The sequence below is a fragment of the Leptonotus elevatus genome, chromosome 4 (genome assembly GCF_054856555.1).
Source record: "Leptonotus elevatus isolate MCC_2025b chromosome 4, RoL_Lele_1.0, whole genome shotgun sequence".
NCBI classification, from domain to species: Eukaryota; Metazoa; Chordata; class Actinopteri; order Syngnathiformes; family Syngnathidae; genus Leptonotus; species Leptonotus elevatus.
This window is the reverse complement of record NC_141242.1, coordinates 15,186,694-15,200,369: the sequence shown is the minus strand read 5'-3', so window position 1 is coordinate 15,200,369 and position 13,676 is coordinate 15,186,694. Positions and strand designations below refer to the sequence as shown.

Here is a 13,676-nt window from a genome sequence, read left to right as displayed (position 1 = left end):
AAGGGGTCACCGTTCAGAGGGTTCAGCAATAGACATGGGTGAGTAGGAGGGTACAACGGTCCTGTAGCGGTAAGGTGACATCTGAACGTATCGTGTCAAACTAATCACGGTGGCAAGCGGTCACCAGACCGAGACGGAGGACAGGTGAGAAGGTGAGGTTACATGTCCAGCTGACATATCTGCTAGGGGTCAAGAAGTGAATGTGGAAGATTTGCCACAAAAAGAAAGACTGCTAATAGTCAAACCGACAACAAGAGTTAGATAGGCTAAGACAAGACAGACCCTCAGAGACAACATTTGTATAGAAAAGGCATTTTATTAACATTCATAAAGAGGTCACTGGCTGTGTACCGTAGTGCTTCTCATGGCATGGGTGGATCCACTTAATTCCCCATTCACAGTCAACATGGACTGGAGTAGTCCACCTTTAGTCTGCATGCAACAAAATGAAAAGCTTTATCTTAAACAAAAGCACGGCAAGTTTGAAGACGATCAGATAAATGCAGAAAAAGGGATTTTTGTTCATGTTAAGGGTCTGAAAAATGTGATTGCTTGCGGAAAATAATAATTTCTACAGAAACAATAGGGACCTTGCAGTGGTCAATGTTTGTTAATTTGTCAAAACTGAATTTTTTTATATGCCAGTAGCCGCAAATCAAACCAAGAATACTTGCCCACTAAAATATGCCTTGCGCTAACTAAACCTCACAAAGTCTAGGATGCATCAGATTGTACAGTGAGCCTTGTTGAGGCTACAACCATTAAAAGATCAGTTTACCTTTAGCTGGCCCTTGAAAGCTCCTGCTAAATGTTCACGTTTCAAAGCCACTGGCTGCGAGAAAAGGCAACAAATATCCAGAGGTGGGCATTTTACATATTTTTAATGATTCGTCATTCGCCAGCGTCTAGCGCCCCCTTCCGTCATCGTCAGTCCACCATTTTATTCAAGCCGAACTAACCTGTCATCGTCGGTCCGCCATTTTATTTTACCTACCTCTCATCGTCACAGCTATTTTAGGAACGACCTCCAAAGGTGGGCATTACGTCATTACTGTATCATTCACTTAAAGTGGACAAAAATAAGCACTAATACTCCCCTTCTTCAACTGCTGCCAAGTAAATTAGATGGTGGATAATATAGAATAGCCTTATTTAGGTTTAAATTATATATAGCACAAAATGTTTTTTTTAATACCATATTTGTTATGTCAGGTTGTAACAATACAACAAAAAGCACTGGACTAGACCAGGAGAAAACAGTTAACAAAAGGCGCTTGCAAGAGGCAAGGGAAAAATAAAACAACCAAAATACACTTGAAGGCTACAAACCGCTCTAATGCGACTAAACAAACAATGTCTATAAAACGGAACAGCATAAAGCTGCGAAACATAAAGCGACGTAACACAACTTACGTGAACTTTTGCTATGACGTAGGGACAATTGCTATAACAAAGCCTAGAAAACCACACTTGACGACTGCTGTGAGCAAGGTGAATTAACTGACAAAGACAAGCTGAAGTCCTGGTCCCTTTATAGCCCTAATTGCTGATGTGCCGCAGGTGCGGCGCAGGAAGGAACGCCCCCTCACTCAACCAAGAACTGAAACGACCGCTTCCACTTCGATAGGTCCAATGAACCGAGGTCCCAGTTTCTTGGAACCGAGCACCAGACGCGCTCGGGAGGGGCAGGACAATGGCGGCGGTCGGCCACCAGGTGGTTATGTGCTGCAGTGCAGGAGAGAGCTGCCCCAGCTTCTCGCCAGACTCGATGCGCACGTCTCGAGTGATGCCGAGCAGAAGAAACGACAACCTGACCCTCCTGGGACCGGAATAGAGGGGGCTGGTACCCGTAGGCGGCGTGAAAGGGTTGTCCTCACAACCCGTTGGCCGACGAAACCAATGTATTATGACCATACTCAAACCATGACAAATGGTGGGCCGATGTCGTGGGTCGGTGTTGGCACACACATCTTAGGGGCGCCTCAAGGTCCTGGTTAGTTCTTCTAGTCGGTCTATTAGACTGCGGGTGGTATCCGGAAGAAAGACTGTCAGTTGACCCCATGGCCTTGCAGAACCTCCTCCACACCTGAGACACGAACTGGGGACCCCGATCAGACACGATGTCCAGAGGGATGCCATGGATGCGGAAGACGTGCTTAATTAGTAGTTGAGCAGTCGCCAGTGCCAAGGGCAGCTTAGTCAGGGTGTCGAAATGTGCTGACTTTGAGAATCTGTCTACGATAGTCAGGATGATGGAGAACCCACGTGAGACGGGAAGTCCTGTAATGATTTCCAACGCAATATGGGACCAGGGCCTGGACGGCACAGGTAAGGCGTCAAGCAGCCCCGCTGGGGGTTGGTGTGACGCTTTCCCGCAGGCGCAGGCGGCACATGCACCAGCGTAGCCCACCACGTCCTTGCGCAATTCAGGCCATCAGAAACTGAGCAATGGAGTCCTGGGTCCGAGAAACCACAGGGTGGCAAGCCACCTTGGAATCTTGCCCCCACTTCAGGACTTCAGGGTGAAGAGCCACAGGCACAAAGAGTTGTCCAACGGGGCAATCAGTGGGAGTTTGCACGCCCCGCAATGCATCAGTCACCTTGTGTTCAATGTCCCATTGGAGAGCGCCTACAATACGGTGTGCCGGCAGGATGGGTTCGGGTCCGGACTCCTCCGGGCCAGGTCAAACATACGGGACAAGGCAACCGGCTTCTTGTTCTTTGTACCATGCCGAAAGGAAATGGTAAAGTCGTAGCGGGTGAACAGCAAAGCCCATCTGGCCTGACGAGGATTCAATCTCTTGGCCGCTCGGAGGTATTCCAGATTACGATGGTCCGTGTAGACCGTGAATGGTTCTCTTGCTCCCTCCAACCAATGCCTCCATTCCTGTAGCGCCGATACGATGGCCAGTAGTTCCCTGTTCCCTACGCCGGGCTGAGACGTCTTGAGTAGAAGGCGCAGGGGTGGAGCACCTGGTCGACTGGGGAGCGTTGAGACAGCATGGCCCCCACTCCTGAATCGGACGCGTCAACCTCAACAACAAATGGAAGAAGAGGATCAGGATGGCGTAACACCGGCGGGCATGTGAACAATCCCTTAAATTCCACAAACACCTCCTCTGCCCAGTTGTCCCACCCGGGTACCTAGTTCCTTGAACTGGTGATCCAGCAGGTTGACCGCCTCCCGGAGCTCTGTGATCGATGTCTTCTGCTGGCCCACACTGTGTCGCTGGCTGGCCAAGGCGTGTCTAATTTCCTTCTGCTCTGCGGATCCATGGTCGGTTAATTCTGTTCTGTCCAGGTAAGCTGGAGGGGTGGATCCTGAAATGCGCAGACAACAGAAGGAAGAGTACAATGTTTATTTTGGATTAATGACAATATTTGGTCATTTGACCACCAGTCAGGCCATTCTTGTTCTATTATTTAAGCAAATCAGATTGTTACCCTTAGCTAGCTGCTCTTCACTTCACACAGATTAACATTATATAGACGTACAGCACTGAACACTTTACACGCAATAAATATATGAAATATTGTGGGAAACACTTTACACACAAGAAAATATGAAATCTTGTGGAAATCTTGATTTATACACACACACACACACACACACACACACACACACACACACACACACACACACACACACACACACACAGGAATTTTAAACCTTTAACCCTATTTATATTCCCCCTGCTTCTCCTCCTCAAGATGCCCTTTGCAGCTGCAGGTACCCCAAAAAGGCCATGTTCCCCTTGAGGAACACCAACTTCTCGAAGTTGCCGCTGGCCAGGCTGTCGCCGGCTGTAGAGAACATCCTCCCCACGGCAACAGAGCTAGGAAGCGGGGTGTTGTATTTTAGGACCAGGTTGACCCACACCTCTCTGTGATCCTTTGGGAAGAGGTCCCACGAGAGAGAGATTCCCGTTTGGGCTTCCAGACCTCTATGCTGGCTCTCCACTTCCTTGCTGTCATCGCCAAACATCTCCCTGTAATTCGCATTCGCTGTTCATTCTTTTTTTATTAAATTTTTTTATGAAAGGGAATGCATAGAATAGATTTTTAAAAAAACACTAATTGTGAGGTATCAAAATCAATCTTAATTTTGAATGCTAATGATATATATACATATATGTATAAAACCCCAGCTAACTTAATGACTTACTATAAAACTGTGTCAATGGAGTAAAAGATGCAACCATATTGTATTACGCAAAGATATTTGTTCACTTTTATATTAATTAAGATTTTTAAAAAATATATTGAAAGTTTAAAACAAATGTGAAATATGTGATTAATTTGTGACTAATCACGAGTTAACTATGGAAATCATGGGAATAAAAATGATTTAAAAATGTTTTTAATCAACAGACAGCCCTAGTTTTAACGTTTGGATATAAACATGAATCCTTACTTGAAAACCTTGTCTTGGTGGATATCGATGTCAAGCTGGACCTGGGTTGCCTGTTGCTCCTGCCTTGGCTGGCATAAAAAAAAACTAAAAGAAAGAATTTAAAGAATAGTTAATACTTGACAGAATACGTGATGAACTGGTGAGTGGTGACGAACCGCCCACCTCTGCAAATATCCTTGACGTTTACCGAGAGTTTTAATGGTTCATAATTTCATTGCGACAAGAAAAAAATTAAAACTATAGTCGGACGTTGAGCCAATGTTTGCAAACCCTGACAGGAGCATGCATTTGCTAACTTCGCCAACATTGGCAAACGTTCGCCCCTCACTGGAATGTGTTGTAATTAAATTCAGTATGTTCTATGACTCCCTTGGCAGTTCAGGTATTGTTCTTGGAACCTAGCTTGAAAGTCGTTAGTGTTCTCTTTAAGTGCGCTACAGAGTAGCCTACCAAAAAGGGGCAAAAAAAAAAGTACATAGCGTGTAACAGAAAATCTGCATCATATGGGGCAAAATGAATTGTACCACTGTCTTCAGTATGAAAATCTGACATAAAATATTTGTCATTATTCTTTATTTTTTGATGCAGATCAGTGTTATTAATGTTTTGATCTATACAATATCACCATTCTGGCCCATTTGTTCTTCATTCAGTCATCTTTGGTGGTCAATGTTTAAATGCACGTCGTCGTCAACAGTGCAAATGCACCAAGTGTGTCATGTGGTACACTTGTCCTCTGCTCATCTCTCCCCTGCCGCCGCGTCTTCTTGTCTCTCGCATTCCTCGATCCCTTCATCTCGACAAGGCTCCCACCAGCGTTCTCTCTGTGGGAGTGCTACGCCTTTGTATGGGCCCTCATCATAACACTTAAAAAAAAGAAAAAAGAAAAAGGTTGTCTTCTAATCTCTTCGTCCTTGTGCAATCGCTCTCATGTCTCTTTTCAGAGGCTTTGGCGGCGTCCTATCCTTGGGACTGCTATGTCTTCGCCCTGGCTGTTTTCGTCACGTTGACCAACCAGATACACAAGTGGAGTCACTCTTACTTCGGGCTCCCGCGCTGGGTCACGCTGCTGCAGGACTGGCATGTGGTGTTGCCTCGGAAACACCACCGCATCCACCATGTCTCGCCACACGAGACGTACTACTGTATCACAACAGGTAAGACGACAGGTGTTTTCATTTCCTTCAATGTGCAGGAAGAGTACATTCATATTACAGATATGTCAGGATGAAGTCACGTTTAATCATACGGAATATGACAACAATTTAGCATTCAAATCAAAGTCATACTTGCTTTACCTCCATTTGTATGTTTTTAACAGGATGTCCTTTGTCTAGGAAACGTTTATTTTCCTATTTAACTCATTTGCTCCCAAAAACATATAAATACGTTCTATTTCAAATGGCCCAAAGACGTATTTATGTTTTCTGTTGGGTTTTTTTAATGCTAGAGCATACAGAAGGTTTTGATGCAGCCTCTCACCTGCAAAGGACGGTTGAAAAAAATGGCAATTATTACACAGCAGGTGGCAGCAGAGCAAAAAAAGCTATTTTACTCACATTCCTAAATAGATTTTTGAATAACGATGAAACTTAGCTATATTCTAATGCTAATGGCTAATAATAGAAATATACTTTTTTCCCCGATGAAAGAAGAGACTCTAATCTTTCTTTTGGTAGGTTCCATGGTTTTATAGCTATAGAACACAATATTCTGTGGGCCTTGCAAAAGCAGTCAAAATCCAGTAAAACCGCCGGGAGTGAAAGAGATTGCTTCTGTGAAAATGGCTGGAGTAAATTAGTTAATCTGAATTTGTACATAAATTGGAGCGCCATAGAGTATCACTTAGCGCAGTAGTAAAGTCACTATGAAAAACACTTAGGGCAAGTAGGGTTGTGCACGCATGTGTTATTGTCCCAGCTGATAAGCATAACGTCTCGTTGTCATGGAGACAGCCTTCAGAGAGGTGACGTATAAGCGTCCAGATAACAGTTTTTTAGGGAACAGGCCAACAATATTCTCAGTTGACCTTCAGCCTTGCTGGTGCCTCTCAAAGGGCAATTATTAGCCGAATTGGCAATCACATTTTCAAGACAATATGCAAACAGGAAACTGCCAACTCCAATCAGCAGGATACCTGTTATCAGAATTCCAATAATGTTAATGTCTTCCATGTCATAACATGGGCCAGAAATTGCATCTAAACCTGCAGGAGTTCAAATTATGTATTTATTGTTGTGTTGATGTATTCAAGATTTACTAAAAATGTTATCTTTGACAAGGTCTAGCAATCACACTCAGTTTTTTCCCTTCTATTTGTACTGTTACGCTTGATAAAAGATTGTCTGTCTGGTAAGTTATATTGTGATTGTCTATAGCTGGGATCTCAAACTCGTGGCCCGTGGGCAGGATGATATTTTGCGCCCCCGAGCATTTTTTGCCATGTCATAGCTCTGGGCGGTTTTGTCACTTGTGGGATACCATATCTCAGTCTAATAACAGCTTTAGACAAAACGGAATTCAAGTGGAAGGAAAAATATCATGTCACCCAGTCCCAGTCATGTCTTTTTCAAGAGAAAGGTTGGCATCTACAATAGGCAATTTCAAGAAAAAAAGGAGACGGACTGTTTTTTTGTTGTTGAGCGCAACCTAGATTGACTTAACTTAAAAAAGGTCTGACAAAATGCCTTTTATATAACTCCAAGAAATAGTTGTTTGTGTGCGTGTGTGTCTTAAGAGATGGCGGGCCTGTATTATCGCTATTCACCGAGCATGTGGGTGAGAGGGAGAAGCAGAGCGGCAAAATACGCGAGGGGGGTTGAGCTTGTACGTCACACTGGCGCCCCAGCGGACGCCAGATGTGCGTGAGCAAGCCGAGGTGGGCGTCGCGGGGAAAAGTGTGTGTTTGTAGATGCGCGCACTGGCCTGCATCTGCATACTTGAGCATCTGCGCGCAAGCTAGTTTTCGTGACCTCTTCACGCTTTCTAACCTGTGTGAGTTGGTGGCAGTCCAGCACCCACAGGGGACAGCCCCCCCCCCCCCCCCCCCCATACACTTCCCCCACCACAGTCTCCCTCAACATAGCAGCCTGTGCCGGGCTCAGATTCCACTGGGGTTCGCCAAGCTGCCTTTGTGTTTGCCACTGGCTGACAATCCCCATGTATATTTAATGCTAACCTGCTGTCTGTTCTAACAAATAGGACTTCACAGGCAGAGTGAGGAAGAGCAGAGGATGAGGAAGGCTAGGAAGCAGGGATTCGGCGGGAGAAAAGGAGGAGAGTGTTGGTGGAAAGCGGAGACGGCCGTGGAAGGAAAGATTGAGGGAAGTGGAGTGAAATCAAACACAACTTCTAGCTGCTTTGTGGTCTTCCTAGCAGAGGGCGGGTCACTGAAGGGACATGATGCGCACACATTCCCGCACCCTATATCATCACATCACAGGTGGTGAAGATGTGCGGGCGAGGGTTGCTAGAGTCCACATAGCTCTTATTAGCCAGTGTTCATAGTTGTAGGTCAATTCAGATTTTTTTTTGGGCCCATTTGGGACATGTATCAGATTTTTTTTCATGTCACTATGAACAGTACAATATAGATTTGTTTTTTCTTCTCCAAAACCAAATCGGACATTCGGTTTGTCTGATTTAGATTTGTGCTGATTCCCAGTCACTACTGGTCTCAAAACTCAGGTAAAATGAGTACACATCATTGCTTTGGCCATCCATCCATCCCGCTCGCTTATCCCCACTAAGGTCATGGGTGTGCTTGAGCCTATCCCAACTGACGTGTTGGTATGGGGGCTTGACTGCAGTATCATCTTTCCGACAGCAGAGGGTGCTAATACATTAAAAGGATCATAGTTTGGATTCAGTGAATTTTTCTATAGATTGGCAAGCAAAGCCTTATTGTTCTTGCCAGCCGTTTAGCTATTAATGACTTATTATTTTGAGGGAACAGTACATTTACACTCTTATCTATACTGTACAATGACTCATCTTTATTGTGTCAAAATGTCCTTTATTCAGTGTTGTCCCATGAAAACATGTATCTGCAGAAATGTGAGTGTGTGCTCACTTTTGTGTGATACTGTATATGGATCTATTAGTGCTGGACAAATGAAGCTTCATGAAGCACATGACATGTTTTTAATCCTCTAGATGGCACTCTTGCTTTAAAGATGCAGTGGAAATGTAATCAATTTGCATTGCAGTCGACCACCATCTAGAGGAGGAAGAAAATATTGCAAGTGCTTCATGAAGCTACATTTTCCCATCACTGGTGGTGGTATATATCAGTGGTCCTCAACCCTGGTCCTCGGGGACCGGTATCCAACCTGTTTTCCATGTCTCCCTCAGCCAACACAGGTGATTCATATCATCAGCTAATTAGCAAGCTCTGGAGAAGCCTGATAACGATTCCCACCTGTGTTGGCTGTAGGAGACATGGAAAACAGGCTGGATACCAGTCCCCGAGGACCAGGGTTGAGGACCACTGGTATATATGCAGGCTCAAAAAAAGCGGTTTCGTACTAACCTGCAAAACAATAATTGTTCCATAAAGTTGGAAAGTTGTGCCTCAAATGTCATCATTGATTTGCAGAACTTTGCAGCAATGAGAACGAATAATAATAATTTGAGCCTTGGGAGACAAAGAATTTTTTACTTTTTTGGAATTGATCTACGGAAATAAATGAACTTTTCTCTGATATTGTAATTTACTGAGATGAGCACCTGTCTCTGCTTCCTCAATGTAGACACCCAGCAAGGTGGAAGTGTGTGTGTTTGTGTGCGTGTGAGCCAGGAGTGAGAAACTGAGGTTGCGGTGCGGGTGAGGACTGATGAGGACACAACACTCGATGGACATTAAGGTCACTGATGAGAGGTGAAGCAATGTGAAATGAAAGATGATCTCAGCTTGTCTGGCGGGTAAGAGAGGCGGGGCTTCAGTTGGGAAATGGATGGTTCGAGACGAGCCGTTGCGAGGGAGCGCTTGCCCTTTGCGTGCAAGATGTCGCTTACTGAATACCTACTATTTTGTTGCCTGCCTTTGGTTCACCCCTGATCCTAATGAGGATCTGTCAAAAATGTTTTTTTGTGTATTGAAAATATTTCTTCTTTTCTGCTCACATTCCGTCGGTGTGATGTTGTGTTGACCCAGGCTGGTGTAACTATCCACTGGACCAGCTGGGCTTCTGGAGGCACATGGAGCATCTGATCGAGCGACTGACGGGTCAGAAGCCCCGATCTGATGACCTGGCCTGGGCCAAGAAGACTGACTGAGGCATGCAAGCGTGGAAAGCAGGATGTCAACGACGTAGACAAAGAGATGACATTTTAAAAGGAAAGCACACACACACACACACACACACACACACACGCTGTACATTCTACTGATGTTTCAGTGCTTCTCTTGTGTTTGCTAGAATGTGTTTGCAAAAAATCTTTCTGTAATTCCTGTATGTGCAAAATCTACTAAGCTTTGTGCAAAAAAAAAATAAAAAATAAAAGTGTTCAAACACCAACATTATAAAGTGTTAATAACCAATCAGGTGTGCTGGTGTCGGTGGTATGTGGAGGTTGGGCTCTCCAGGGGTGATACCATGCTGCCTAACACACACACATGTATTATTGAATCCAATAATGAATAATGCCTCTTACTGTATTTACGCACAAGATAATACAAATTGTTACCCTGTTAATGTAAAACGAAACAGTATTTATCTTAATACCAGCCGTCCCGTCTTAGTTAGAATAGGAATACGGTCATCAGACGTCCTGAATGGAAATTAATAAATAACCGGCATTATTAATAGTCGTTGCTGCATTGGTTCATAATGTGTTACACACAGAGAGGAAAGACATCCATTATGAATAAGGTGTTTATTTTAGAGTAGGTTGACATTTTATTAGGTAATTTCTGGTTGTTGGGAAATGGGGGAGTGAGGAGCTCTTATTTGTTTCACACTCAGCAATTAGAAATTGCGAAGGTCAGGAAATACAGTTTTAAGATGAAATCACAAAAAGTATATTCACCATGAATAAATAAGGGCAAAATTTCTAATATATGTCATTTTCAAAACTGTAATAGAATCTACGTGCATTTCATTTGCATCATATTGCCTTTTATATTGAACCATAAATCAAAAGGTGTGCATACTGTATATGCTGTATATTTTTGGAAGACGTAGTTTGCCATACATGTGCTGACCCCCCACATCCCCCCAACCATACAGTTATTTTGTCATGTATTTATTTAGCATTTTTACGTACTAATGGAATCCTTACCTCTTAAGCAAGTACTGCTTTCATTGGCTTTAATAAGAGATACAAATTCCCCCTGTAAATTGTTGCATTATTTTTTTAGGGGGAAAAAACATACTGGTGCATCTATAAAAAATAAAAACAGTATTGTTTTTTTATATGTATATATCAAGTTATTTTATGTCAGTAGTTCAATTCAAAAACCCAAACAGGATTCATTTCAAACGTTGGAAGATAATTGCACAAGGAAATGTAGCAAATTCAGATTCTATTTTTTTTTTTTTTTAACTTAAGGGAGGCGGGGTTAGCCCTAAACTAGTAATTATCACGTCATGAAATAAATCCATTTCATCTATTAGTTTCACTTATTTCAGTTGAACTTTTAAAATAACTTTTCCACAATATTTAAATGTGTTGAGATATGTCCTGTCACTTGTATGATCCCAAACGCTCCTAAATCATTTTTGTAAACAATGTGTTTGTCCCGCATTCACTGTTCCACGATATCCTCTTCCACATTTGGTTAAAATTGAAAATACACCCGTGACATCAGCATTAAACCTTTTAATGGAGCACATGTTATTTTGGTTGCATGGCAGAGCAACTTTTAATATCTGATGCTGTTGCTTGACATAAAGTGTATCTTTTTCTGATTCAATTCCATACACATGCTCCTGAATTAGCTGCTACAAATTGGACTGCAGCAACTTGCTCCGCATTCAAAGGGTCAACGATAACAGCACTTTATTCTTCCTCAATGAGCACTTCTACTCGCGTCACACACACTCATACACGGAATTTCAGGATACACATGCTGATTCTCATATGATGTTTGGTTGTATTCGCCGGCTTTATAATTTTTGTATTTTCTTATTAACGAATCAAGCCATGTACAGTTAAACTCTTGACTTTACATTTTGCAGTTTAACGCTCGCTACTTGTCTGCCTTAATGGTTTTAATCTGCTCTTTCGTTTGAATAAAGAACAAAAGTATTCCAGATTTTCAAGCGCTCTGTGTTCTTTGGGAATCTTACTTTGGGAACTGTATTATTATAATGTGTTTGTGGGCAGGAAAATGTTGATTTCTGTAGTTAAATAAAGCATCTTAGACTTTAGATATATAGAACATAGGAGTGAAGGCTCTTTTCGGAAAAATGCATTCATTTTCGATTTCATTACTTTTCAGAGTTTATCATTGGAATGTTTCTTCACAAGCTACAGTTGTATGTCTCTTACGCCCTCTAGTGTCAGATTGACAACAACAAGCTTCCGAAAGGATTCAAAGCCGTGGTGTCCTGCTCCATGATGAACGTTATCACATTCTTCTATCGTCAGTGCTTTACGTTATACAAGAGAATCACAAGGTCGCCGCCTTTTTGCGCTGCGTTTGTGGATCACGGAATCTGTTGGGGCTGCATCTTTAAGTGTCCTCCCCAGAAAACGGAGCCCCTGTCTGGGTACAGCTGATGCAGCTTCCCCTGGATTGTGCTGTCGGTGGAGGAAGCATGAAATACTGTAATACGCGAAAAGGACAAATAGACACTTTGACGAGATGAAGGTGAATTAAGTTATGTATTGAACCTCTGTCAAATTCACTTTGAGTGTCCAGTGTTGGACGAACATTTCTGACCTAACCTCTTAAACTAATTAAGACACCTTAACACCTGCCTGACGTGTAATCTTAATTAGAGATAAGAAGTAACATGCATTTTACTCAAGTATTTTTTTGTTTTTACTTTTATTGCAACCGACATTTTACTTTTACTTGAGTATTACCCTACTTTTACTCCTATAGTATCTCTCTCTCTCTCTCTCTCTCTCTCTCTCTCTCTCTCTCTCTCTCTCTCTGAAGATACTTTCTTTTTATTGAGTGGTAATGATACTTCTTTTTGTTACAGTGTATTTCTGTGCAAAAGCTACATGTGGTCTGACCGCAATTCTGACAGCTCTGTGTGACTGTTAATTAATCAGCTTATAAAGGGTTCTTTTGTCACCGCCACAAAAACGGCGACATTGTCACACGTCTTCATATAGATCACATTGAGTTGTCATTCCCACATGGATTCTGATGTTTGCACATTCACATCCAGAGTTAATGAAACACACGCGCACACGCACACACTCTGCATGGATTCAACGTGTTGGCTCTCATTATAGATGCGTGTGCGCCCCAGTGATCATCATGCTGCTAGCTATTAAAGTTTCTGTTAGATGTACTGAGAAGCAATACCTGAGCAAAAATAATTGCATTACCTTAGCGTATCATAATAAGGACGTCTTCCTAGATGTGAATAACTGTCTGCAGTAAGTGTCTTTTTGTTAATTGCATGCTCATAGCTTTTACCTCAATGTTGCCAATTATGAGATGCCTAACTGATTAGTGACCATATAGCTTGGTTTTTTTTGGTGGGTTGTTTACTTATACAAGTATCCCCTTGCATCGCTACTATGTCTACAACTTGGCCGAGCAATCAAGTGAGTGCCGCCTGCAGAAGCCAATGCTAATCTCTGCTCCGCTTTGTGCAAAGCCATAATATCAGGCTCAGTTCAAATTGGCTACTGTCAGGCACACCTCTTATTCTGGGCAGTTTATTAAATAAATAAATAAATAAATAAATAAATAAATAATAATAGTAATTACAAATGAAATGATTAACTTTATAATGAACGTGTCACTTTATGAAGAGTGTGCGATTCCTACAGCGATGCTTAGGGATCAAGGGGGTGCTTACACTCTTGTGTGCCTCAGTGTTCGTGTATGTTCCAATGTTTAAATGCTTTCACAGAGTTTCTTCTGTGATGTATTATTGAGATGTGTGCGTGTGCATGTGAGACTGAGAAAAAGAGATTCACCTCCAAGTGGAAGTGAGAAATGCAATTATGAGCAATGACACTTTGTTTAAGTTCTGTACCACATCACGTGAACACAACTTCTTCTTTTTTCATGCAAAACTCTTTAATACAGTAAGAGTAATTGCAAAATGATTGCATCAAATTGTTAACT

General features: G+C 42.6%; 1 protein-coding gene across 3 annotated transcripts in view; it reads left to right on the top strand.

Annotated features, from left to right (window-relative positions):
• peds1a (plasmanylethanolamine desaturase 1a) overlaps positions 1-11,672 on the top strand; it is a 33,261-nt gene extending 21,589 nt beyond the window's left edge. Inside the window, exons 5-6 of one of the 3 annotated variants that reach the window (XM_086074434.1) lie at positions 5,359-5,571; positions 9,570-11,672. In XM_086074434.1, coding sequence (XP_085930560.1) covers positions 5,359-5,571; positions 9,570-9,691 — 335 coding nt within the window. In that variant the 3' untranslated portion in view covers positions 9,692-11,672. Of the gene's footprint in view, positions 1-5,358; positions 5,572-7,615; positions 8,687-9,165 lie in introns of those variants that run through there. The other 2 variants (XM_086074435.1, XM_086074433.1) reach the window with 2 other exon arrangements.
• Positions 11,673-13,676: the final 2,004 nt, after the last annotated feature.